This window comes from Equus caballus, chromosome 10 (assembly GCF_041296265.1).
Source record: "Equus caballus isolate H_3958 breed thoroughbred chromosome 10, TB-T2T, whole genome shotgun sequence".
NCBI lineage: Eukaryota > Metazoa > Chordata > Mammalia > Perissodactyla > Equidae > Equus > Equus caballus.
Genome location: NC_091693.1, coordinates 17,218,743 through 17,245,598, shown reverse-complemented (window position 1 = coordinate 17,245,598; position 26,856 = coordinate 17,218,743). Strand labels below are relative to the sequence as shown.

The following is a 26,856-nucleotide window of genomic DNA, read 5'->3' as shown; positions in this document are numbered from 1 at the left end:
GTCTTCCACTCAGTATAAAGGGGTGCTGGTCTGAGGCTACCTCGGCCAGACTCCCAGGACGTCCAGGCCCTGCACAGTCCCTGCCTCCAGCTCCATGGCCAGCGTCCTGCTCCTCCTTGGTATGGCGGTCCCAGCTCCAGCCTCCCCTGCCCACGGCTGGGCCCCAACTCTGAGCCTAAACCCATCTCTACCTCCAGCTCATCTCCAACTCCAATTCTACTCTAACTCGCCCAACTCGGCTCCATCCATCCTCCCAACTCCACCGCCCACCCCAAACCTAACCCCATTGCCAACCCAACCGCATCTCCAGCCCCTCCCCCATCTGAGCATCCTGTCCGTCTCTTTCTCCTCCATCCTCAGCCCGTCACCACCACTAACCCTGTTCTCAGATCCCCTCTGTCCTCAACATGCCCTTCCTCCATCCTCACCCTGCCCCAGACTTCAGGTCTCACTCCTTTCTCTTCTCTAGTAGGCTTCTGCCTCCTGTTTCCCCCATTCTCCGAGAGAATTCAGGTCTACTGCAAGAGCCAGGAGGAGCCGGGTAAGGAGCTGGTGGTTTTCAAGGGGTGACGGATGGACGGCAATGAGCTGAGCGGAGATCCTGGGGCAGCGGGCACTGAGTGAGGGATTTTCATAATCCGTTTACTGTGACTTGATGGGGGAAGAGATTTTGCTCTTTTCCCACTGTTTCTAGGCACTTGATACATGTCTGCTGGATTGTTTAGTGTATAAAACCCCTCCTTCTCCACGGCCACCTTCCTTGTAGCCTCTAGTTTCTCTCCCTGCGCTTCTCCATCAGAGCTGCCGCTGGTCCTCCTGATGGTCCCTTTCTCTCACCTTCTCACCTTCTCAAGCTCCGTCTTCCACTTTCCTCATCGGATGGAGCCACGTTTGGTCCTTGACCCCCTGATATTATTTTCTACCTCTTCCCTAGAGGAACTCATCTTCCTCCATGGCTTTGTAAAGCATAATCCTCAAATTGTTAAAAAGCATAGTTCTCATGCAAGTGGGGCATGAGCACATTTCAATTTTTTTTAAAGATTGGCACCTGCGCTAACATCTGTTGCCAATCTTTTTCTTTCTTTCTTCTCGCCAAAGCCCTGGGGTACGTAGTTGCATATCCTAGTTGTGGGTGCCTCTGGTTGTGGCATGTGGGATGCCGCCTCAACGTGACGTGATGAGCGGTGCCATGTCCGCGTCCAGGATCCCAACTAGTGAAACCCCGGGCTGCCAAAGCGGAGCGCGCGAACTTAACTGCTCGGCCCCGGGCCTGGCCCCCCACATTTCAAATTTTATTGAATTTGTTCATGAAGGACCGAGAAGGATGACAAGCTGATTCAGAGGGGATCTGAGAGAGTGAGACTATATGGCCTGTGGGAAATGATGGTGACATAAGATCGCTGAGTAAGATAGAGAAGTAGTTAATGTCCTACAGGGCAATTCATCTCTAACCTCTGGGGTTATCTTCTCTATTATACAAGGACAATTTGTAAATCTTATTAGTGTTCTACAGTTTAACCTTCCTTTACAGAGTTATAAAACACCTGGACCTGTATCAATTGTGAAGAGTAAGTTAAAAAAAGCTACATTTCCAGATGAAAAAAATCTACTTACTAGATAATTCTCTAGCATGACATTGAAAATCATCTTTTAATCTTATTTTCCAAGTTTTTGGTAATTTCTCTGCCTAGAGGTCCTGAGGTCATAAGTTATCTCTAAAGGTAATTACCAATAAAATAAAGGGCTAGTCTAAATCAGTTTTATATTCACATTGTTAATGGAAATATTGGAGGGACTGTTGTTACAGGAAATGGAAAACAAATTGGAGGTTAATTTATGCCATGCACTCCCAATTCCCATGGTCAATGGTGTTTGTATACTATTTACATTATTACACAGATTCAGTGGTGGCTGTTTCATGTGGTCTCTGAACTGTCAGCATATGATCTGTCCTGCTGGGCTGATCATTTACATGGATAAAAATAAGAAGTGTTACTTAGCACACATAAGCCTCGGTGTTGTATGGCTGACAAATCTAGAATCGTACGGGCTTCAACGCCGCCGAGACCAGCGAATTAGCTTTCTGTCTGGAGATCATGTAAAGAATTAGGGTTGTATGTCTGGACTGGACGCTCCTGGTCTGGAACTCTTTCTTTCACTGCCTACAATGGTGGGTGAATTCCTCCTTCCTCATATAAGATCCTTGAGATCTGCTGAAATTCCTGGCTCCACGTATTTCCTGCAAGGCTCGGGTCCTGTAAGCCACCAAATAGGGACTGGTCTGGTTTCCTGAGAGGGCTTTGTACGGTCCAGATGAATTTCTACATATCAGCCCTTGTGGATAAGGACAGGTTTGTCATAGCAAATTAAATGGGCTTAATTCTCAGACGTGACACTCCCGGTGTGGCCTTGGTTTGTGCAATTGATCTGTCCAATTATATCTTTGCAAAAAGAAGGGCTAATTCTTATTGCCCCTGTGTGACTAACATTGCCACGAAAGATGAAGCTATTTGTAATAATATCTGCCCCCAATACTAAGCAGGGGTGCACACAGGCCCAACTGACATCTCTCATATTTCCAGCAGAATAATTATAGACCTTACCAGAGGGAATATCTATAAATACGACTTGGTTATTTATTGGTGTATTATAACCAGAATTAGTCAAGTTCAAGATCCGTCCAATGTTTTCTGACAAGGAGCAGTTATGATTTTCCTAAGCTTTGTCCATCATAAAAGCATTCATTTGTATCCCAATTATTAGAATCATTATAATATTTAGAAATAAAAAGTTCCTCTGATGGTTTATTTACATGAAGGTTTGACAAGGTACTTTTCCAGAATTCTGAGGGGTCAGTTGGAAAAAGACTGTTGAAAGACTTTCATTCCAATTTTTACAAGTAAACTTGTTGAACTGAGAGCAGTGGGTCAAGAAGAAGAGAAAGGAACTTCCTCCTTTCATAAGATAGACATTTGAAAGAAAAATTCCCGATAATATTAAAAATAAACAACCACAAGTAGATTTCTTTCATCATGTCCTTTGTCACAGTTTCATCTCATCTTTTGTAAAAAAAAAAAAAAATCTGTTCTGTCAGAGGTCGGGTTAGCTGTCTTGAGAGAATTCTAGAAATCTTGGCTCCGCTCCTGGTTCAGTCTGACAGGTGTGTACTTGTGGCGACGAGGCCAGTTTACGTGGGAAACCAGTACCCAGGAGTCTGCTCCTTGAAGTGTCAAGAGTTCAGAGTACCAGGTAAAGTCTATTCATTGAGGCTCTGAGACTCTCCTCTGGAGAGACCCAATTTCTGGCCTGCGATTTCCAGCAGAACCTTCAGAAGGCAGAAGTCACCTATTGACGACAGGACTGAATAGGAATTTACCCTGGCGATTAATACTACCTGACTAGAATAAAGTAGAATGCTCTATTGGGACATACTATTAATTATTCCGAGAGGATGCAATCAAAGTTTCCCTGAGGGCGGCAACAGATTATGAATGCAGAGGACGTTAACAGACCTCCACCCTGTCAAAGTGGATGACCTCGGAGACATATGTATAAGAATAGCATTTAATCCACAAAATTAATCTAAGGAAGGCTGAACCCCTCTTCTTAATTTGATTGTGTTTTCTGCATCGTGGAGTCAAAAACCAACCAACTTCTTACATTAGTATTGCATCATTAAAAAATTTGAAGCGTGTCCAATATGTTTATGATTTCTAACATCTCTCCTGCTTGTACATTTCTTATGGTCAATTACAAGGTGAGAGAGCAAGGTTTTGGTGCTTTGGCCCCCTGGGAGGTGCCAAAAAATGATTTTGAATGTATAACCATCTTGACAGTTTTTTTATTTTTTCTGAATTTAGGATCTGATCTTGGGAAAGGAAATAGCAAAAAGAATTGTCAGAGATGCTGGTCACCTGATTCAGACGGGGACCTAATTGCCTAAGATACAGAAGTCCTAGTCATGTAGCTTTGCTACGCTATTAACCATAGAGACAATCAAGATATTTAAAACTAAATATGATAGAAGAGAACAATAAGGAAATTTAGCTCTTTGTAAGTGAGGACTGTCCATGGTTTAAAAAAAATAATTTAAGAACATGACAAAAGTCAGCTCAAAGGCACGAGAAGTTAAATTTTCTCAAACAAGAGAATTTTGGTAAGGCAAGGAACCTCTGCTAGCTGGACAAATATCTCAGAAGGTAAAGAACAACTTTTTACTACTTCCTGCTAAGAGCAGACAATACATCAGGATCATTCTGTCATTTTAAAAGAGAGAAAATCAATTTCTAGTTTTACTGTTTTTACCCATCATCCGTGTTGCGTGATGCAGTAAGGGGTTCACAAGACTGTTTTTCTTTTTTCTTTTTATCTTATGTATAGACCCACACTAAGAAACTGGCCAGCTGTTCAAAGAGTGTTCATTCTGTAACTCAATATTAGTTTGAGGTCCCAGGGTTAAATAAGGATCTTAGGTAGTATGTTTAAGCTGCCACTAGAGAACATTATAATCTTATTTTTGCTGAGTATATATTTTAAAATTGGCAGTTACTTTTCAGCATTTTAAAGTTGTGATTCATTGTCTTCTGGTTGGGAAATTAGCTGTGTTTGTTGTTGTTTTTTTAAAGATTGGCACCTGAGCTAACAACTGTTGCCAATCTTTTTTCTCTTTTTTTCCCTGCTTCTTCTCCCCAAATCCTCCCAGTACATGGTTGTATATTTTAGTTGTGGGTCCTTCTAGTTGTGGCATGTGGGATGCTGCCTCATTGTGGCCTGATGAATGGTGCCATGTCCGCGCCCAGGATCCAAACCGGTGAAACCCTGGGCCGTCGAAGCAGAGCATGCTAACTTAACCACCCAGCCACGGGGCTGGCCCCAGCTGTCAGTTTAACATTGTTCTTTTGAAGGTAATGTGCCTTTTTTATTTGTCTGCTTTTAAGATTTTTCTTTCTTTCTTTCTTTTTTTTGGTGAAGAAGATTGGCCGTGAGCTAACATCTGTGCCAATCTTCTTCTATTTTCTGTGTAAGACTCCTCTATATTATGGCTTATTCTGATTTTGTCTGTGTATTTGTCTCCTTCTTCAAAGCTTTGTAGACCTTTGGCTTTTTGTTGCTGGTGTGAGGGCATCTTTAATTATTTCTTGTAGGGGAGGTTTAGTGGTGATGAACTCCCTCTGCATTTGTTTATCTGGGAAAGCTTTTCTTTCTCCATCATATCTGAAGGATGTTTTTGCTGGATAGAGTATTCTTGTCTGAAAGTTTTTATCTTTCAGTATTTTGAATACCTCATTCCACTCTCTCCTAGCCTGTAGGGTTTCTGCTGAGAAATCCACTGAAAGCCTGATAGGGGTTCCTTTGTAGATTATTTTCTTCTGCCTTGCTGCCCTTCATACTTTTTCTTTGTCATCAACTTTTGCCAGTTTTACTATCATATACCTTGGGGAAGGTCTTTTTACATTGATGTAACTAGGAGTTCTATTAACTTCACATATTTGTAAATCTGGTTCCTTTCTCGTGTTTGGGAAGTTCACAGCTATTATTTCTTTGAACCAGCTCTCTGCTCCTTTCCTCCTCTCTTCTCCCTCTAGAATACCTATAATCCTTATGTTGCTTTTCCTAATGGAGTTGGATAGTTTTTGAAGACTTCCTTTGAAAAAAATCTCAGTTTTCCCTTCTCTGCCACCTGAAGCATTTCCATATTTCTATCCTCTAAATCATTAATTCTTTTCCCCATAACACCAGCTCTATTGTTAAAGATTCTAGATTATTTCTTATCTCATTGTGTTATCTCCTGTCCAGAATTTCTGTTTTTTTTTAACAGTTTCAATCTCTTTGGTGAAGTATTCCTTCTTCTACTTAATTTTATTCCTGAGCTCATTGAACTGTCTTTCTGAGTTTTTCTGTAAGTTGTTGAGTTTCTTTATGACAGCTGTTTCGAATTCTCTGTCATTTAGATCGTATATCTCTGTGACTTCAGGGTTGGTTTCTGGAGACTTGTCATTTTCCTTCTGCTCTGAATTGTTCCTGTGGTTTTTTCATGGTGTTCAATGAACTAATCCTTTGCCGGCGCATTTGTGGTTGTATCAGGTTGCAGATTCCACCTGCAACCACTGGGGCGGGGGAAGCAGGAGCTGTGTTTCTGATCCACTCCATCTGCTGGAAGTTGTGCAGGTGCCGTGGGTGCTCCTGCATCCGGGAGAGCATTCGTGCATGTGCCAGGCTGCCACCACCTCTGCCTATAGTCATGTCAGCTGCTATGCTTGGTGGTTGGGGCTTCTTCACGGGGTCTGAGCCAGGCCCACTTTGTGAGGCCACAGTGGCATGAGAGGCATGCCTGCAGGCCAGGAAAGCATTTGCACGCATGCTCAGGGCTGCCACCACCTCCTCTTACGGTCGAGCTGGGGTGTGTTCCCCCTGGTGAGGCCGCCGAGCACAATGTGAGCTCCTGTAGTCTGGGATAGTGTTCACCCGCAGTCTGGGCGGTCCCTGCCTCCTCTCGGAGTAGTGCTGGCTGACACATGGATCACAGGACCCTTGACCTGGCTCACTGCTTCTGGGGAGGGGTAGGGGAGTAATATTCCATTGTGTGGACCTGCCACATTTACTCAGCCATAAAAAGGAAGGATGTACTGATCCATGCCATAACACGGATGAACCTTGAAAACATTATGCAAAGTGAAAGAAGAAGCCGGACACAAAAGACCACATACTGTATGATTTATATGAAATATCCAGAAGCCAAATCCACAAAGAGGGGCCAGCCCAGTGGCACAGCGGTTAAGTTCGCACGTTCTGCTTCTCAGCGGCCCGGGGTTCACCGGTTCGGATCCCAGTTGTGGACATGGCACTGCTTGGCAAAAGCCATGCTGTGGTAGGCCTCCCATGTATAAAGTAGAGGAAGATGAGCACAGATGTTAGCTCAGGGCCAGCCTTCCTCAGCAAAAAAACAAAAAAAAAAAAAAAAAGAGGAGGATTGGTAGTAGTTAGCTCAGGGCTAATCTTCCTCAAAAAAAAAAAAAAAATCCACAGAGAGAGAAAGCAGATGAGTAGTTGCCAGGGGCTAGGGAGAGAGGGAGGAATAGAGAGTGACTGTTAATGGGTATGGAGTTTCTTTTTGGGGGGGATGAGAATGTTTTAGAACTGGATAGTGGTGCTGATTAAATAACATTGTAAATGCACTTAATGCTACTGAATTATACACTTAAAAATGGTTAAGATGGCAAGTTTTATATTATCTATACTTTACCACCATAAAAAACTCCTTTTAAAAAGTCCCCTAAACCACAAACTTCATAAGCACAGAGGCTGTCTTCCACGTCATTGAGGATGGCTGTGCTACCAAATGGTTTTACACAGCCTCAAAGGGGTCATCAGCCTTGCAGTCTGCAATATCTGTTTTTTTTTTTTTTTATTGCCTGCTGTCTGATTGTTAGGCCAATGTCAAATATTTTAGGTTTTTGTTACAGCAGTGCCTCACTTCCAGGTTGCCAATTTCTGTACCAGTTAGGGTAGCGGCTAAGTTATTAATATTAAAAGACCCCAGAATACAACGACTTGTGCTTCTGGATACGACAGAGTAGGTTATGGAAAGCCAACAGTGCTGCCAAGAATAATATGAAAAGCCAATTAAAAATGCTAAAAGCAACCATGTTTATCTCAAAGCGTTGGGGAGCTAGTGAGGCAACCAGGAGTCGAGAGAACAAAATCCCAGATAAGGAGAAACAGTACAGAGAGGGGAACTGAGCCAACATCCTGCAGTCCCCCTGCCTTCAGGGTATCTGATGCTCTTAGGTGTGAGGCGGGAGACTGAGGATCTGGGCTAAAGTGTTGGGCAGAGGAATCCTTCTAAGAGGCAGAGAAATCAGCAGAACTTGAGATACCTTAGGGCTGGAGAGACAAAATTAGAGACTCGAAGGACTAGGATCCTGGTGTGAAACAGCCTGATGGTTTTGCTTTTCAGACATTGCACAACTCTGAAGCTCCGTGTGGCAGAGTCTAAGAAGTTACCGAGAAGGCCTCTGAAAAGCAGAGTGGAGTTTTCAGCAGACTCATGATGCTAAGGAGACAAGGAGTAGGGTTCAAGAGCTGCCAGCGCTGGGGAGCCCCGGTTAATATCCCAAGTTCTAAGTTGGAAATCAATGAGCAGGCATGAACTAGACATACATGGAGCCTTCCAAAATGCAACCCAACCTAGATTGAGCCCAGTTTTTGACTGCATTAAGGTGATTTTCCCCATTCTATCTACAATAGAAGAGAAAGGGAAAACCCTCTCAGGAGGAAGGTTTTCCAGATCCTGTACAATTTTTCATACACAAGGTCTGGCATTTAACGACCAAGCACGCTAGAGGCAAGGCCAAATGACTGAAAAATCAAGAGAAAATACAGACAGTATAAACAGACCATGGATAATTCTGATATTGGAGTCAGTGGACAAGGATCTTAAATCACCATAATTAATAAGTTCAAGATAAAAGAGGCAAGATGCAGAAATTAGATGAAGGGATGGGTCATTTCACCAGAGAGAAGGCGGTTATAGAAGGGAAAAGTACCATAACTGAAATGAAGAACTTGGTAGATGCATTTAACGATAGACTAGACAGAGTAGAAGATAGGATCAGTAAACTGAAATTCAGACCACTAGAAAATTCCCAGACTGAAACTCACAGAAAACAAAGGATGGAAAATACAAAAGAGAGTTTAAGACAGTAAGAAAGTCTAACAGAACATTGCAGCTTAACTAAGATAACCATTTTTTCCCCTCACTCTCTGTCCAAAAGTATGTGGCCAGTTTGGGGTGGGTAGACACCTTTGCTTTATGAGGTCATTCAGGCTAGTAAATTGTCTTTGATATCTTCAACAGATGGCGTCTATATTTAGATATGCGCCTGTTGTAATAGTTCATCAGCCAGGAGAAGGAAAAAATGAGAAATCAGGGGTCAGCATCTTTATTTAAAAGGAGCTGAACAGAAGTTGTACATATCACCTGAGTTGATGAGCACATAGCCACACCGAATGAGGGACACTGGCAGGTGTTGTTCCTAACTGGGCCAACATGAGCATCTTATTACTCAGAGAGGAAGAGGAGAATGGATTTTAATGAATGGAAAGCAGTTTCTGCCACCAGTTTGGATAGCTACACAGAAGCTGGACTCACAGGGCTTTGGGGACCAAAGAAATAAGTGTGGATTTGAGCTGAGGAAGGAGGAACTGGGCGGGCCAGCAAAAGGGACTCACGATTGTCCAGACTAGGATCTTACCTCTTGGGTCTCACACTGACCGAGGCTTCTCACTTCCAGGCTTGGTGCTGGTGGTCAGATTCCAGCGATGGCGGGTCTGTGGGCTGGTGGCCCTTGACACCAGTGACTCTGACTTGAGCTGCTGTGGGTCGCACCTGGTCTTTCACAGACCCACCCAGCGGTGCTGCTCTGTGGCAAAAAGCTTCTTTGTCATCCACAAGGACCCAGAGAAGACTGAGGCCGAGGACTGCCAGAGCTACATCGGGCAGGACCACAGGTAACACCCATCATCCTCTTAAAGGTTGCCCCTCCTAACACCATCTCCCTTCTGGGTTCTGTGTTTCCTGCTTGATGCCAGCTTGGGCCTCTTGTCACCAAATGGCTAAAGAGGTGTTGGATAACAAGGCTTCGAAAGATTCTTTGGGCAGGGCACTGGGAAGATGTCAAAAAGACTATTGATGTCTGGAAATCTTTTATTTCTGCTTTCAGGTCACCCTGAAGAGCTTAGACCCAGAGGAGTAGGGCTGCTGCTCTCTCAGGCTTTGGTCCACCAAAAGCCCATCTCTGCTTCTCCTTGGGCATGTGACCGTCTGGCTGAAGACTACATTTCCCAGCCTCCTTTGAAGCTGGCTATGGACATGCGACTGGCTCTTCCCCAATGTCAAGCAAGCAGAAACTCTCTCTCATACTGTTTCAGCTGGTTTGATTTGGATTTCTGTTGCTTGCAACTGAGAATACCCTGATCAATGTAGGTTACACTTACTGATTGCATATGATTCATTTATTGAAAATTCCCTGCCGGGTGCTTTCATAGACTCTGAGGATACAGCAGCGAATGAAACAGGTGAAGGTCCCTGTCTTTTTGGAGTTTCTGATCTTTGTGCAAGATGGTGAACTATTAGGTGCTTTAAGGGTGAAATATCAAATTCTCATAGCAACTCTGAGAAGTGGGCATTATTTTGAAGCCCCGCTTTAAAGATGAGGACACTGAGGCTGCAATAACAAAGCTGGGGTTTGAACACAGGTCTGTGTGAGCCCAAAGGTGGAACTCTTGACCACCAGGCCATGCAGAATCAAGGAGCCCCAATGCAGAAGACACGTTCTTTTCAAATGCACATGGAACATTCTCCCGGATTGATCACATATTAAGCAAAACAAGTCTCAATAAACGTAAGAAGATCGAAATCATATCAAGCATCTTTTCTGACCACAATGGTATGAAACTAGAAATCCACTACAAGAAGAAAACTGGAGGGTCCCCCCCGTGGCGTACCAGTTAAGTTTATGCACTCCGCTTCGGCAGCCCGGGGTTCACCGGTTTGGATCTTGGGCGCAGACCTATGCATGACATATCGAGCCATGCTGTGGCAGGCGTCCCACGTATAACATGGAAGAAGATGGGCACAGATGTTAGCTCAGTGACAATCTTCCTCAGCAAAAAGAGGAGGATTGGCAGCAGATGTTGGCTCAGGGCTAATCTTCCTCAAAAAAAAAAAAAAAAAGAGAAAGAAAAAAAAAAGAAGAAAACTGGAAAAATCACAAATATGTGGAGATTAAACAAAATGCTACCGAATAACTTTGGGGTCAATGAAGAAATCAAAGGAGAAATAAACACCTGGAGACAAATGAAGATGAAAATACGATATACCAAAATCTATAGGATATGGCAAAACTGGTACTAAGAGGGAAGTTCAATTCTTGTTCAAATTCTCTTTCCAAGGACAGGCTTAAATGAACAGAGAACAGATGAGGTTGGTAATAGGAAAATTCGCTCGAGCCTCCTGGCTGCACCAGAAGACAAGATAGTGTTTTGAGAATGTTCTTAATCTGTCACTTTATTGAAGCCTATTCTTTTTTTCTGAGGAGGATTAGCCCTGAGCTAACATCCACCACCAATCCTCCTCTTTTTGCTGAGGAAGACTGGCCCTGAGCTAACATCCGTGCCCATCGTCCTCTACTTTATATGTGGGACGCCTGCCACAGCATGGCTTGATGAGTGGTGCATAGGTGCACACCTGGGACGTGAACTGGCGAACCCTGGGCCACCAAAGCAGAGCATGCAGACGTAACTGCCATGCCACAGGGCCCCCTTGAAGCTGATTCTTTAGACAGATTTTATGGTGCAAACTAGTAGCCCTCCCGCTGAAGCTTCAGGAGAGACGGGACATTCCTTTATCTCTCTTTCTTTAATGTTTAAAAAATTAGTTTTGCAGGGGCTGGCCCCGTGGCCGAGTGGTTAAGTTCGCGCGCTCCGCTGCAAGCGGCCCAGTGTTTCGTTGGTTCGAATCCTGGGCGCGGACATGGCACTGCTCATCAAACCACGCTGAGGCAGCGTCCCACATGCCACAACTAGAAGGACCCACAACGAAGAATATACAACTATGTACTGGGGGGCTTTGGGGAGAAAAAGGAAAAAAATAAAATCTTTAAAAAAAAAAATTAGTTTTGCAGTGGGAGTGAGTTCACCTCAGTCACTGATAATGTTGATTGACTGATCTAATAGCCACTACCAACCCCTTTCCCACTTACTACCTGATAGTCTTGAGGCTGAGAAAGCCAGCTCCTCTCTTTCCCAGACTCCCTTGCAGCTACAGGTAGGCTGTGACCCAGTTCCGGCCAATGAGTGTCTTGGGGGCTTTTGGGAAATATTTTTGCTACTGGGTAAAAGGGGAGAGGCCTGAGAGGAAAGGACTCTGTCACCACCCCCATTTCCCTGCTCTTTGCCTGTTGTGTGATGTCTGTTTGTGATGTCTGGAGCTTGACAGCCATCTCGTGAGCATGAGGCAACAAGCTAAAAGGCAAAAGCCAACAAGTGGAGGAATAGAAAGATTCTGGGTTCTTCATAAGATACTTGACCTCCTAATTAAACCCAGAAGCCTCTTTCCTCCAAAATTTTAATTAAGAAGCTAAGAAATATCCGTATTGTTTATGTCTGCTGTCAGTTTGGTTTTCTGTAACTTGTAGCCAAAACATCCATGCTCCTTCCCAGATTACACAGGAGCAGGGCTCCCAAGTGTTCACAGAAGGCAGGGAGCTGATGTGAAGGAGAGAAGTGGGCTGGACAGAGATTCTGGCAATTGGGGGATTTGTGCCCCATAGAAGGGGGAGCCAGGACTCATCTCATCAAAAATGCAGGCTTGGCACTGGGCATCTCTTGATTTTCAAGTGCTATCAGTGAATTCAAAACTTAAGAACACTCTACCGCAAAGAAAACTCATCTGTGGGCCCTTTCTGGCCCACGTAGCTGCAGTGTGCAGCTCCTCACTGGGGTTTCCTCTGTGTCCCCAGCAACCAGAAAACCTCATGACTCGAGCCTCTCTGGACCCGACTCGATTTGAGAAAGAAACTCTCACACTGAGAAGTCTTTCTCCCTACTGCCCTGGAGGGACACATTGAGTCCTAGTGCAAAGAACAAGCATATGAACTCAGCAGCTGCCACTTCTACAGAACTCACTAACGCCAGGCTCTGCTCTCTGCTTCAAGACAAAGCTGCCATAACCGTATTTTAATTTTACTTCCAAAAACTTCCAATTTTCTCCATAAAAAAGGAGAAAAGGCACACAGATTCATTTCTTGTTTTTCTCTTTTGCTGAGGAAGATTCATCCTGAGCTAACATCTGCTGCTGATCTTCCTCTTTTTGTATGTGAGTCACCACCACAGCATGGCCACTGACAGATGAGTGGTGTAGGTCCATGCTCAGGAGCTGAACCTGGGCCACTGAAGCAGAGCATGCTGAAGTTAACCACTAGGCCACCAGTGCTGGCCTGAATTCATTGCTTAAACTCCAGGAGATTCTTCCTGCTTCTTGGACAAGGTGAGTTAATTAGAACAGGATTAGTGATGCTGTAGTTAGGGAGTTAAATATTTCCAGCATGAGCAATGAATCCTATTTCCTATTTAAAAAAAATGCAATGATTAAATACAATTTCCTACCGCAGATATTCGAAACAAGCTTTGCAAGAACCATGGCCTCAGGCTGAAGAGGTACATTCCAGAAGGGATCAAGACAGAACCAGTGGGGTTAAAGTGGCCTCTTATAGGCAAGCTTCTCATTCATTCATTCATTCATTCATTTAAGTAAAATTTATTTTCTCCTCTGTGCCAGACACAGTTCTAGGCACTGGAGATACAGGGATGAACACATCAGAACACTGTTTGTCCCTGTTTCTATGGGCCTTACTTTCTGGAAACCTAACCAGAACCTTCCTCCACCTGCCATGTGTCCATAGTCTCTCCAGTCCAGAGTTTCCCATTGTTATGGGCTGATTCACATCCCCTCCAAATTCACATACCAGAGTCCTCACCCCTAGTACCTCAGAACGTCACTGTATTTGGAGATAGAGTGTTTTAGAGAGGCAGTTAAGATAACATGAGGTCATTAGGGTTAGGGCCCTAATCCAGTATGACGGGTATCCTTGTAAAAAGAGGAAATTAGGACACAGACACGCACAGAGGGAAGACCTTGTGAAGATGCAGGGAGAAGACGGCCATCTGTAAGGCAAGGAGAGAGGCCTCAGAAGAAACCATTCTGCCGACACCTTGATCTCAGACTCCCAGCCTTTGGAATTATGAGAAAACAAATCTCTGTCATTTCAGCCAACCAGTTGGTGGTACTCTGAACCAACTTAAAAAAGCAAATTTGCTTGTTATTTTATCTCAAAATGAGTTTATTTGTGATATAGCCAAACGAACTGTAATTCAGGAGCCGCATGCTATGACAAACCACAGGCAAATCCAGAAAACAAAGCAGGGGGGCTGCTTTTATAGAGAAAAAGGGGGAGTAGGGAGGGGACGGGGCTGTTCTAAAGGAAAGTCCACTGGGGGAAAGTAACAGTTCAGGGCGGAAAAATCTTCTCATTGGCTGAGCTGTGGCATTTCTCACTGGCTGAGCTCTGGCATTTCTCATTGGCTGAGCTGCGGCATTTCTCATTGGCTGAGCTGTGGCGTTTCTCATTGGCTGAGCTGTGGCGTTTCTCATTGGCTGAGCTGCGGCATTTCTCATTGGCTGAGCTGTGGCATTTCTCATTGGCTGAGCTGCAGCATTTCTCATTGGCTGAGCTGTGGTGTTTCTCATTGGCTGGGCAGTTGCTGGGTGAGGAGAGAAATCTTCCTTCAGTAGTAAAGCAGTTTCACTTCCTGTCTGAGATGCAAGCGCCCTCTTCCTGTTTGGTGTAATTGATCGGTGTGAGATAGCTCTAACCAACGCAGAACCTAAGTCCTTGAGACTTATTTAAAAAGAATTTCCACAAGCAGATGAGGGATTCATCACCATGCACGTGCACCCAAGTTTTCTGTTGCCTGTTCTGCGAATGGGAAGGACGTGCATCCTATACTCTTGGGAATTCCTCCTTTGGACAGTTCCCAAAGGGCTTCTAGATATCCAGCTTTCTTGGAGGCATAGCAAGCCCAAATCACAAATACGTATCTGATTCCCTCAGCCATTAGATCTAAATCTTCTGACACAAGAGATCCGTTTTGGGTGGGGTTCTTTACCCTCTATCAAATATTCCAGTGTGTTTCAGGGTGCAAACTCTTAGTGCCTCCCTTTCCCATCTCTAAAACAGGGGTAATATTGATGTCTACTTCACAGTTGACGTAATAATAGCACCTCATGGTTACTATGTTCTAGGTGCCATTTGTTTCAGTTTTCTCTCGCTGCATAACAAACGACCCCAGAATGTGATGGTTTAAGCAATCACTATTTTATTATCGGTTAGATTCTAGGGGCTGACTGGCCTCAGCAGGAACGTTTTTCTCCTTCATGGGATGTTGGCTGGGGCTGTCATCTTTAATTCGTCACACTACCCTAGTAATTTTACACGCGTGAACTCCATCAATCCTCAAACGATCTCACCATGTCGCCATCATTATTACATCATTTTAAAGACCAGGTTGGGAGACACAGGGTGGTCTCCTGTCACAGCAGCCCTGCTGTTCTGTCATCGTCCAGCAGAGGGCACCACACACCCAGTCGTCGCCCCAGGGGACGTCGCCCACCTCCGGTTCCTAACATCCTCCCAGCCAGGGCTTAAGCTTACCACGTGCCCCGGGCTGTGCTGAACGCTCTGATGAACGATCACACCTGAACTTCACAATAACGTCCCAAAGTTGAGTTTTACAGAGGAGGACCATTGAGGCTCAGGGAGGTCAGGGCCAAGGTGGCACCCACAGCCAGTGGTGGCGTGGCACTCGGTTGAGGACAGTCTGATCCCAAACGTTGACCAGTGCACGGTCTTTGGGGGAGACAAGACCTCATAAGCCACATGGGAAGAGGTTTTGCCTTTGCTGTGTGGGTGGTCTGCCTTCCCATTCACCCCTCATATAAGGAGGTACTGACCTGACTGTCGCCGTGTAGCAGGAGGTGCCTCCCGCAGGGGACGTGCCCCCATCCCAGAGACATCAAGGCGGCCTGTGACTTGCCTTGGTCCACGTTGTGTGAAGGGACACGCTGAGTGCCCTGTGCGAGCAGAAACTGTGACAGCTGCTTGGAGGTTTGGCCACCGTCCTGCCACCACCAGAAGAACACACCCAAACGGGGGCTGCCCCTTTGGCTTCTAGACTGAGGAAGAGCCGCACCCACTGCACTGACGTGTCATAACACGCGTGAGAAATAAACCTTTGTTGTGGCTCCCAGTGACACCGACAGTCACAGCTCTCCAGGTGGGCAGCGAGTGGGGATCCGGAAGCTGCCCCACACCCCACCGTGTCTCAGCAGGTGGCAAGCCACTCGTCGCTCACCCAGTCTGCAAGTCAGCGAGGGAGGCGCTCGAGTTGATAAACCAGAGCGGACTCAGAGCTGTTTCTATAGCAACCGCATTCACCCACTTTCGCGGCAGCGGGCTTTCCGGAAGGGCGGGGAGAGGAGGCTGCACCCAGAGGGATGGGAATTGCTGGGCTTAAGGGGTAAGGCTTTGAAACCCAGTAGATTCGGGTTCAAATCCCACACTCAGCTATTCTGTGATGTTGGGGAAGCCTTTAAACTTCCCTGAACCTCAATAAAACGGGGATCGCAGTCGCTCTGTTGTAGGGGTGCTGCACGGGTTCCAGGAGATCAGGCGTGGGACGCGCTGGTGTGGCCCATTCTGCAGCCTATGCGTCGTTAGGAACGGTTCCCCTGGTGACAGCCGGTGCCAACCTGCCAGCCGTGGGAGGAGGCATCTTAGAAAAGCATTCCCAGCTCTCTGTAGGGTCACGCCCAGCCGATGCCCCATGGAGAAGAGATGAGCCATCTTGTCGAGCGCTGCCCCAATTACATTTGTGTACAAAATAAATGTTGATTTAAGGCACTCAGTTTTGGGGTGTTTTGTTATACAGCAATGGATGGCCAGAATGTGTATGAAATACTGTTTACTGCTGACCCACAAAGTTACCCCCTGCCCCTCTTTCTTCCTAACAGAACCTGGATTTTGTTCAGGTATCAGACAGAGCTTCCTTGATCTTAAGCAGCCCCACCCTTGGTTCAGAGGGTATCCGTGTGACCCAGTACTGGCCAAAGAGACATAAAAGGAGATCTGCTGGGGGCTTCTGGGAAAAACGTTCCCACCCTTCAGGAGGAGAAATTTCCTGTTTTCTCCTTTCCCCTGCTTCCCTGTCTTTGAACGTGGTGTGTGAACGTGATGTCTGGAGCTGCTGCAGCCAGCTTGTGACTATGAGGAGAGGCCAGGAAAAAGGCAGACTCTGAAATGGACATTGTTGTGCTGCTAAATCAACCCCAGAAACTCCCACTGCTTGACTTCTTCCTGTGTTTAGGCCACTATTAGCTGGATCTTCTGTGACTTGTTTCTGAAAATCTTCCCAATGATGCACTGGGTTTCTTTTTTGCCCTGTAATGAATGTCTGCTGTAATTTCACTGTCTCACTGTCCCCTGGATCTAGACAGGATAGAAACTATAGACTCCTGTGCAGCCAGAAGGTGCTGTTCAGAAAAGAAGGAATTTGCCCTTGGGTCCATTACATACATTTTACCTCTTAGCCTCCAGCCAAATCCTTACACGTGTGAGCGTGTAATTCTCCACACGGGGGTGGAGAATGGAGAAAATCCACTATCATGTTGCCTACGCATGGGTGGTTTTAATTTTTATGAGTTTGGCAGACACTGAGCCAGGAGGTGATAAAGATCTCTGCGGTGGTTTTACAACGTGTCTACAAATTGTCTGATGCTCTCCCTTCAAGAGGTGGAGCTTCCCTCTATTTCCCTTGAGTGAGGTCTGGACTTAGACGCACTTCTTTTTTTTTTTTTTTTTTTTTTTTGAGGAAGATTAGCCCTGAGCTAACTTCTGCCAATCCTCCTCTTCTTGCTGAGGAAGACTGGCCCTGAGCTAACATAAGTGCCCATCTTCTTCTACTTTATATGTGGGACGCCTACCACAGCGTGGCTTGATGAGCGGTGCCATGTCTACACCCGGGATGCGAACCGGCGACCCCGGGGCCGCTGAAGCAGAACGTGTGAACTTAACTGCTGTGCCACCAGGCCAGCCCCAGACTCACTTCTAACAAATGGAATATGGCAGAAGGGGCAGTGTGTGATTTCTGAGACTAGGTCATATAAGGCATCGTGGCCCCCTTGCTCGCTCGCTCTCTCTGCGATCACTCACTCTTGGGGGAAGCCGGCTGCCGTGTTGTGAGGACACTCAAGCAGCCATGTGGGGAGGCCCACGTGGTGACCACCTGAGGCCTCCAGCCAACAGCCATTGGAATCAGCCATCTCGGAAACATGCCCTCCGCCCCTGACAAGTCTTCAGATGACAGCAGCCCCAGCTGACATCAGGCTGTGACCTTAAGAGAGACCTGGAGCCAGAACCACTCAGCTAAGCTGCTCCCCAATTCCTGACCCTCAGAAACTGTGAGATAATAACTGTTTGTTGGTGTTTTGTTTTGTTTTGCTTTGTTTTGAGGAATATTAGCCCTGAGCTAACATCCGCCACCAATCCTCCTCTTTTTGCTGAGGAAGCCTGGCCCTGAGCTAACATCTGTGCCCATCTTCCTCTACTTTATATGTGGGACGCCTACCACAGCATGGCTTGACAAGCGGTGCCATGTCTGCACCCGGGATCCGAACCGGCGAACCCCAGGCCCCCGAGAAGCGGAACGTGCGCACTTAACCACTGCGCCACTGGGCTGGTCCCTGTTTCCTGTTTTAAGCTGCTGGGTTTCAGGGCAGTTTCCAACCTAGCCATGCGTGATGCATTCACACTCATTAGGGTGTCCCGCCCCAGTTCCTGGGCAATATGCTCTGTTACTTTTGTGTCTCGGGAGCAAAAGTTAAGTCGATTATCCTCCTTGGGGATAGACAATCTGCCATCCTCAGTCCTTTAGCTCGTGTCATTATTTTCCCCTTGATCTCTAATCACCCCCAAAGATTTCCCACCTGCCCTTCATGAGACCGTCAGCAACTGGACGCCCAGCTGGAGTCAGTGGTGGCTGGAGAAGCTGCAAATCCAACCCACGACCATGACGTTGACCAGACCCCTCAGAGAAACGTGATTCCGAGTCCCAGGGCCAGAGCTGGGGACGATGGAGTTTTACACAATGTTGGACGGACTTTCTTTTGCTCCTCAAACATGATTGGGCTGAGCCTGGGATGTCGCTGAGGGATGGGAAAGGAAGAGGTGCATGACTGGAGTAAACAGAAATGTTTCCTGTCCCGCCACCCCCCTCACCTGCCCCAGTTCAGGCGACTCGATTAGTTACTTACATACCCGAGTGTCAGCGTGCACACCTCCGAGCCGAGGAGGCCCATGTCCACCGGGATCTCTCGTGGCTCCTTCTGCTAACTCTGCTTCTTCTGGGGAAGATGGCTGGAGGCAGAAGCGACATTAAAATATTGAAAACCAGTATGCCCGGGACCCGACCGTGGGAGGAGTGCGGGCTGAAATGCCCGTTAGAGCAGGGAACAGGGATCCAGGCGGTCCATCCGTCTTGACTGCGGGGTATTCCTGGTCCCAAATTGCAAAGACACTGCTGCTCTGGGCCTGAGAGGGCTCGGCTGGGCCGAGGCTTGCGCTGGGGAGATGATGCTGGGGTGGGGGCTGAGGGCCCGGGTGGGGGGCACGGACACTGAAGCTGTAAAGGACACCAGGTGTGACTCAGTGACAGGGCCGTCCCACGGTGTCCCGGATGAACGTCAGCCATGACAGGTGGGGCATCTGTGGCCCACTCTCGGACACTCCCCTCCCCCACTGCCCAGAGAGACCAGGCTGGATGCTTAATTTGCTTTACTGAAGGCCCCAGGTGACACTTGTGCACAGGCCAGGAGCCTACATCACGGGGGGAAGTCACACGCTGGTCCTCCCCACCCTGGGGCAGCTCCGGAGGCCCGTCGGCCCCAGGGAGGAGGCGGCATCCTCCTCAGCCCAGGTCCACCCTGGCCTGCTCCCAGGAGCTCGTCCCTGTCCCAGGGAGGTCCCCGAAGCCGGGAAGGGGCCCCTCCGAGCACGGCCTGCAGCAGCTCCCATGTCTGCTCTGCACCCGAGTCCCAAGGGGGGGCCTGGACATCCAGTGGGGCCATCAGGACACGCCCAGGCCCTGGGCCTTCCTTAGATGTGCAGGGCGGCCCTCCTGGCACAATGGGCCGTCACCTTCGGGATGGGGACTTGGACGCAGACACACAGCCCCAGGACGAGAGGACTTGGGGGGCGTCCAGATGAGGTGGCTGTTTGGGGAAAACATCGAGTTCGGCGGAGAGGGCCCATGCCCACGACCCCACCCGGACATGGACAGGACACAGAAGCGTCCGCACTGGGGCCAGTGGGTGCTGAGCCCCCACCCACTGACAGCGCCGGGACAGGTTACCAGGGTGGTGGACTCGAGGGCTGGGCTGTGGGTCCCTCCAGGGACATTTCTTGTCCTCTAAAGACAGACCTGGGCAGCCCCCACACTGCCTGCAGCAGCCCTGCCCTCAGGGCCCCCTCTGGCGTTTGGCTCACCCAGAGGGTGAACCGGGGACCCTTATGGTCTTAAGTCAGGGGCCGCAAGGCCAGCGCGGAAGGGCTGGTCAGCCCATGGTCAGGGGACAGCTGGTGGGACGACCGAGGGGAGCCACAGGCCTGCGTGCGGGAGGGGCGCTGCCCGGCCCTGCAGAGAGAAGCCAGAACTCTGGGTGTGAACTGCCCCGAGTTGAAAATCTTGGCAAATCACTGGGATTTTTGGAAAACACTGCCATCTGAGTGGCAGCTTAAGCCAGTGGACACCAGCAGGTGGCCTTGGCCTGAGGAGCTGGCTCATTAGCACCAGCTGCACCTGAGGAGAGCTCGGCAGCCTCGTCCTCCCCTTTCTCCTCCCCCTCCCTGCTCCTGGTGCCCGGTCCCCCTCTACCCCTCCTCCACCTCTCCTCTCCCCTCCCCTCGGAGGAGCAGCCCCCTCTCCCTCACAGACTTGTCTTTCTGGAATCATCTCCTCCCCCAGGAAGGCAGGTGCAGCCTTCAGAGCTCAGCGACACTCCAACATCCCCTGCAGGGCCAGGTGGCCGAGCCTCCATCACAGACCCCAGGGCCCGTCAGATTGGGGTGGGGGGCAGTGACCTACAGACGCTGGCCAGAAGCACGTGTGTGGAACGATGAAGGGGAGGGGATATGGAGAACCAGGAAGAACTCACTGGCCCCGCTGGCCTCCCAGGCGCCCGACGTCCATGGACACTCTCCCCCTTGTGCTAACCCGGGGCCCAAAGCCCAGCTGTCTGGGGACCCTGAGACACTGACCCATCACTGGGGCTGCTGCCTCCGGGGGACGAGTTTTTCGCTCCTTCTTCCATCGGGACCGCGCGCCACCTGCAGTGGAGGGACCCCAAGGTGAGGTGAGCCCAGCGGAGGGCGCAGCGGTGCACGGAGCACGGATAAGCGGGAGGCTCCCTGGAGGGCTGGCGGAGGGATTACCCAGGAGGCGCAGGGGTTGGCTGCCTCCGTGTCCCCAGCGGCACTGGGGAAGCGGCCTCCTGCCCCCACGAGACTTCTTCCTCTCAAAGGCCTTCTCAGGCTCAGCTGAGGTGGAAATACCTTCCAGAAGCTTCCCGCCGCCCTCGGCCTTCCTCAGGACCATGGCATCCACCCGGCAGCCTGCCTCCTCTGCCTGCACGTGGGTTCCCGAAGCCTCCTTGGCCATGACGGAGGAGCCCTTGGGAAGGGCATCATCTTTTTGGTCTTTCTGGTCGCTCAAGCCCAGTGACTCTGCTGCAGGAGCGACTTTCAACGTCTCCTCCCGGTTTTGGAGTCTGACGCGCTCCTCTCGGCCACCATGGCCAGAACGCGGGGTTCTCCATCCCCCCTCTGCGTCTTGGTTGTTGCGTTCCTGGACCCGCCTTGGATGCATCGCTGCCCTTGGGCATCTCATCAGATCCGTCCCTCGTGGCCAAGAGAGCCACCATGTCGGGGTGCAGCCGCCGGCCTCTGTGTCAATCTCACCAAATCTGGGGGCCCTTTCTCCATCTCCTCCTTCTTGGCTCTGTCCGTCACCATCACCAGGGCCAAGAGCTCCGGGGGACCCTCTGCCTTGTCCCTGTTGCCCTGGAGGGCCCACTGCTTCTTAACTTCTTGTTGCTTTTGGCTGTCTGAACATCGGGGACAGCACATTGTCATTGTCATCTGCGCCCGAGTCCTCCTCCTCCACCTCTGCCATCTCGATGGCCCGGCTCTCGATGGAAGAGTCCTTGGAATTGCTCTTTGCAGAGGTAAACGCCCGCCCTGCTCTGCCGCTCTTCTTGCCCTTCGGGGTCAACCTCTTGCCTCTGGCTCTGTTTCTGCAGCCCCGATGGCCCCTCCCAGCCTTGCCGGCTGCACCAGGAGGGAGCCAGCTTTCCAGGCCGCCTGCTCCGACCCTGGGGCCTCAGTCGCCGAAGTACGAGGGATGGACGTGTCCCCAGTGTCCCCAGCCACTGTGGCCTGAGTGGGCCTTTCGTCCAGCAGCAGGCATTCCATCTGTCTCAGGATTGTCCTCTGCAGTCCTTGCACAGAACCTTCCAGACACCGGCCTGGCCCAGGATCTCCCTGGGGATGGCGGCGCGATTAACGTCCTCCACGGGCTCCACCAGGGCGGCCTCGGCCTCCTCGTTCCTCACGGCCCGCGTGTTCCGCAGCCTGCACGCGCCCAGGGCCGGGAAGGCCGGCTGCAGGACAGCCTCACTGGCAGCCTGCCCCCTTGGGATGCCGGTGACCAGCGGGGCCCTGTGCACGTCCCCGTCCAGCCCCCGGCACCAGGCCCACAAAAGGCTCACGGCCACAGGGCCGCCGGTCGCGGGGCAGGAGGGGGACAGAGGCGGACCTGGGCTGCATCGCGTGGTGCCAATCCCCCCCTGGAGCAGCGCCCAGGGCTCAGAGTTCAGGTGAAGGTGGCGAGGCCAGGACTCGGGGCTCCACACTCCCGCTGCTTCCAGCTGGCTCATGCAGCCGCCCTTCCCCAGGTCCCATTCCCAGGGCTGTCGGGGATCCCGCAGGGGGGGCGTACGTGTCAGGTCCAGGATGCCACCGGCCTGGCTCTGAGGCCATCGGGATGGAGCTCTCTAGGAGCAGTGGCTCCCTCCCCAGAGCTGCTGGGGATCCCCAAGTCACTGCTCCCCCTCCCGCTGGGGCCAAATGAGAGCGCCCCCCTCCCCTTCACCCTCGGGGTCTCTCTGCGCCAACGTCAGAGTAGGCAGCAGCTTTGGCTCCTGGGCACGGGCATCCCTCCCCCCTCATTGGCTACTCTGTTTCCATGGCAACCATTGTTGCCAGGGGCTCAGCATTTGTTTTAATGCAAATGGGAATGCGCACCTGTGGGTTCCCGGGCTCTCTCCTGACTCAGGGAGGAGGCAGGCCTCCTGCAGCACTAGGTCTCGCTCATTTGCAGGGGCCCAGGCTGCACTCCAGGAGGGACCAGGGGTTACTCCAGGTCCAGGGCGAGTCTAACCTTTAGGGCCAGGGAAGGGGGTCTGGAGTGAAGCTGAGGCTGGGCGGGGGTGCAAGCGGCAGGTCCATGTCTGGGCAGGGCTGAGGGGACTAGGAGGCCGGGTGAGATGGAGGCGGAGTGGGGATGGTGCAGCGGGCCAGGCCTGGTGCAGGGGCACGACCCCTATGTGGGTCCCATAGACCTTTGGGTGGCCGCTGCTAGCGGGACCGCGGTGGCACTGAGTGGGCAGGTCTGCCCACGGGAGGGGCTTCGGGCTTCCAGAGGAGCCCCTGGGACACGGCAAAGATCATACCATAGTGACCCCCAGGAGGCCACTTTAATGACATCTCAGTAACTGCCCCCTGGACACCCAGCGCTGCCACAGTATGTTCCAGGGCTGCACCTCATGATGCCTCTGGAGCTGGCCCCTTTGTGTCCCAGGCCTGCCCCTCCCCTCCTCTCCTCTTCCCTCCCCCTTGTGATCTGGGCGCACTGTGATGGTGACTCGGGCTCTGGGATGAGCCCCAGGTGATGACCTTTGTTCATCCCCTCCTTCTGTCTGGGCGAAATATCAGAGAAAATCAGCGGTTTCCTCCTCCGCACCCACCTGGCGGCTGAGCTGCTGGTCTGCGCAAGCGCGGGTCTGCCCTGCCAACGCGGCGACTGAGAACTCGCCTGCCAATCGGTTGGCTCTGGGGCCGGTGAGACCAGCTTTACTGGTGCCCTGTTGGCAAGAGACTCGGGGCCCCAGGAGTGAGGCAAGAAGCCTCAGGAACCTATGGCAAGTGATGAGAAATCAAGGAGACCCTTTCCCTGCCCCCCCCGCGCCCTGCCCCAGCCCTTGGAGCCAGAGGTACTGTCTGGCAGAGTGCTGAGAAGCCAGAGGTACCGCCTGGCAGGGCACCCTTCCCTTGGAGGGGGCTTGGAGAATGCTTTGGGGGGTAGATTACACAGGGCCCTTTGGATTCCACTTGCAGAAACCCCAGTTACCCTGGTATGAGCAGCAAAGGGAATTCATTGGCTCACGTTAATAGAAAGTTCAGGTATGGCTTGGCTTCAGGCATGGCTGGTTCCAGGACCCCTTCATTCATCTATTCAGTTAAGGACCCAGGGCTGACTCCCATTGGATCATCTGAGTCATGTGCCTGCTTGTGCACCAATCACAGTGACTGCAGAGGAAATGAGTGCTCTGATTGGCCAGGCTCAGAGGGGTGAGGGTTAGTGATTCTCACCGGAACCACCTGGAATGAGGTGGGGGAGGGGGTTCCCCAAAGAGAGAGGGAGGTGAATCACTCAGAAAAGGGGGGGACACTGGGCTGGAAAGCAGGTTCTGTCCCCAGGGGATGAAGGGCAGTAGTGAGACACTGCACTCGGATCGGGGAGGGACTCCCTTCTCGGCTGCGCAGCATCCCTGGATCCCTGGGGTGGGGGGGAGAATTCACCCGGTGTGATGCCCACTTGCTTAGCTTCATTCCTTCGTTGGGTGTTTCGCTAGCGTCTGTGGTGGGCCCGGCCTATGCAGTCTCTGGGGACATAGCGAGGCCTGAGGCGGCCCCACCTCCTGGACCCGCAGCCTCAGTGACCGGAAGTGGGTGCTGGGAGGGAAGGGCCCGGGGTCTCCGGGGAGGGGGGTTGGAAGGGCTGGAGCTGATTCTGGATCAGGGCGGGCTTCCCAAAGGACGTGACGTCGATCTGCATCAGGAGGGAGGAGGTGACCCTCTCTGGGGTAGGGAAAGGGAAGAGGCACTTTTGAGGCAGTTCCTGTGCAAAGACCCCGTGGCTGGATGGATGACCAGATATCTGAAGTGCTGAGGGTCATAGGGAGTGGCTGGGGGGGGGGGGGGGCGGGGGAAGTGGCAGGGCCAGGCCCACCGGGACTTGTGGGTTGGTGACACAAGGATGTGACCAAGGAGGTGAAGGCTGTGGGGTCGCCAAGGCCAGAGATGGAAGCTTCTCTGCAGTTTAGGCACTGTGTGACACTGGGAAAGTTAAACAACCTCTCTGAGCCTCATTTTCCTCTTATACAAGCTGCCCGCAGAGTTGCTGCGTTGAGTCCGGCACGTGGAGGTTGTCGCGCAGGTCCTGGGGCGCGGCGGGGCTTTAAGGAGCGGGTTTTCACGTTAAACATCCTCCTTATTGTCATAATTTGTCGTGGGCGGGGCAGGCTGAGGGCCGCATAGGGATTTGCTGGGTCAGGGCGCCCTCTGGTGGGCACCGGGAGCCACAGCCCAGGGAAGAAAGATTGGAGCCGAGGTTTAAATTTTAAAGAGAGCCTTCCTTCCTTCCTCTCTCCCTATCCCCCGCCCCCGCCTTTCCTTCCTTTCTTCCTTCCACACACATCTTCCCAGGACCTGCTCCCGCCCCGCTGGGGACCCAGCGATGACCAAGACAGCCCAGGCCCTGCGCTCCTGGGGTTCATAGCCCCCGGGGTGGGTGGGATGCAAGAACCCCTCCTGAGTAGCACTTAACTCGGGAGCCAGTTGCTTTGGGCTGGAGAGACGCCTGGGAGGCGGGCAGACCACCGCGTGCAGGGCCTGGAGGGCCGCGGTGAGGAGCCCGTGCTTTCTCCGAGGGCACTGGGGAGCCACAGACAGGCTTAGAGTAGGGGAGAGGCGGGGTCAAGTTTGTGATGTCTTATGGAGGACGAATGGGAAGGGCGAGAGTGGGACTGGATGAGGGAGGCCGGGGTGGGGCAGGCTTGGGGGAGAGCAGGAGGGGGGGGCGCCAGGGCGCACCTCCTCGTTTGAAGGGGGGAGGCCCCCTCCCGCCCATCAAGGTGGTCCCCAGTTTTGCAGTCTGATGGGGGCTCCCGGTCACACACCTCCAGGCCCCCAGCCCCGTGTCCACATGCAGAGGTCCCCATGGCGGCTGCGCCCCTTCGGCCCGGGGGTGGGGTCGGGGGCGGTGTCCGGGCTCCCTGTCCCTCAGGGCGGGTTCAGGTTGGCCCTGGTGGGCCGGAGGGAGAATCTGGCGACCACAAGGGGGGGCTTTGCCCCTCCATGGTCAGAATGACCTCCTGGGTCCCCCAGGGAGGTGAGAGTGGGTGAGGAGTGGGGGGCGCTGGGTCCCTGGGCGCGTGTCTGGGGGTCTCCCTGTGCGGTCGGTGTTTTGTTCCGGTGCCTGGAGATGAGGATGTGGGCGTTTCTCTGTGGGGCGGAGGGGGGTGTAGTGTGTGTGCTTTGTGAGGGTCTGTGTGGGTGGAGGTGGGGCGAGTCTCCGGGTGGGTGTGAACCTGTGTGTGTGCGCATGTGTCAGTGATAGAGGGACTCCGTGTGTGTCAATGTCAGTCTCTGTGTGTGAGCACGTGTGTGTGTGATGGGAGTCTCTGTGTGGATAAATGTGTGTGAGTGTGTGCGAGTGTCTTGTGCGCGTGTGGGTTTCTGTGTCGTCTGTGTGTGTGTGTCCGGGTGTGTGATTGTGACACGGGCTGACACGAGCCTGAAGCCACACCTTGAACCTCCATCACCAGCCCCCGCAGTCCCGGAGGTGAAACAGATCTGATCCCCGCGGAGCCCGGCTCGGCTCCCCCCCCCCCAAGTCCCTGCCCCTCCCGGGGATGCATCAGGAACGGCGGGGAGGGAGGAGGGGGGATCCCGGCGGCGCGCGAGGACCGAGGAGGGAGCGTGGGCCCCACGGGCTGCAGCCCCCGCGGTCCCCACCAGGGGGCGCTCCGGGGACGGCTGGTTAGAGCCTCGCGTTGGGTCGATGGCGCTTCCCGAGCTCGCAGGTGCGCCGGGTGCGGCCGGATTCAGCTCCGAAGTGGGGAGT

The 26,856-nt window shown here is 51.3% G+C and overlaps 1 protein-coding gene and 1 long non-coding RNA gene across 2 annotated transcripts; both read right to left on the bottom strand.

The window, feature by feature from the left end:
* Nucleotides 1-13,883: 13,883 nt before the first annotated feature.
* Nucleotides 13,884-15,994, bottom strand: LOC138915740 (uncharacterized). The gene is made up of 2 exons (XR_011421921.1): nt 15,572-15,994; nt 13,884-14,396 (listed from the first exon to the last, which is right to left on the bottom strand). It is a non-coding gene; the product is annotated as an uncharacterized lncRNA (long non-coding RNA).
* Nucleotides 15,995-19,114: 3,120 nt separating this feature from the next.
* Nucleotides 19,115-22,606, bottom strand: PNMA8B (PNMA family member 8B). The gene is given in 9 exon segments (XM_023651265.1): nt 19,115-19,296; nt 20,931-20,999; nt 21,105-21,434; nt 21,437-21,469; nt 21,472-21,611; nt 21,613-21,779; nt 21,781-22,007; nt 22,010-22,165; nt 22,168-22,606. Coding segments are annotated over 9 exon segments (1,743 nt in total).
* Nucleotides 22,607-26,856: the final 4,250 nt, after the last annotated feature.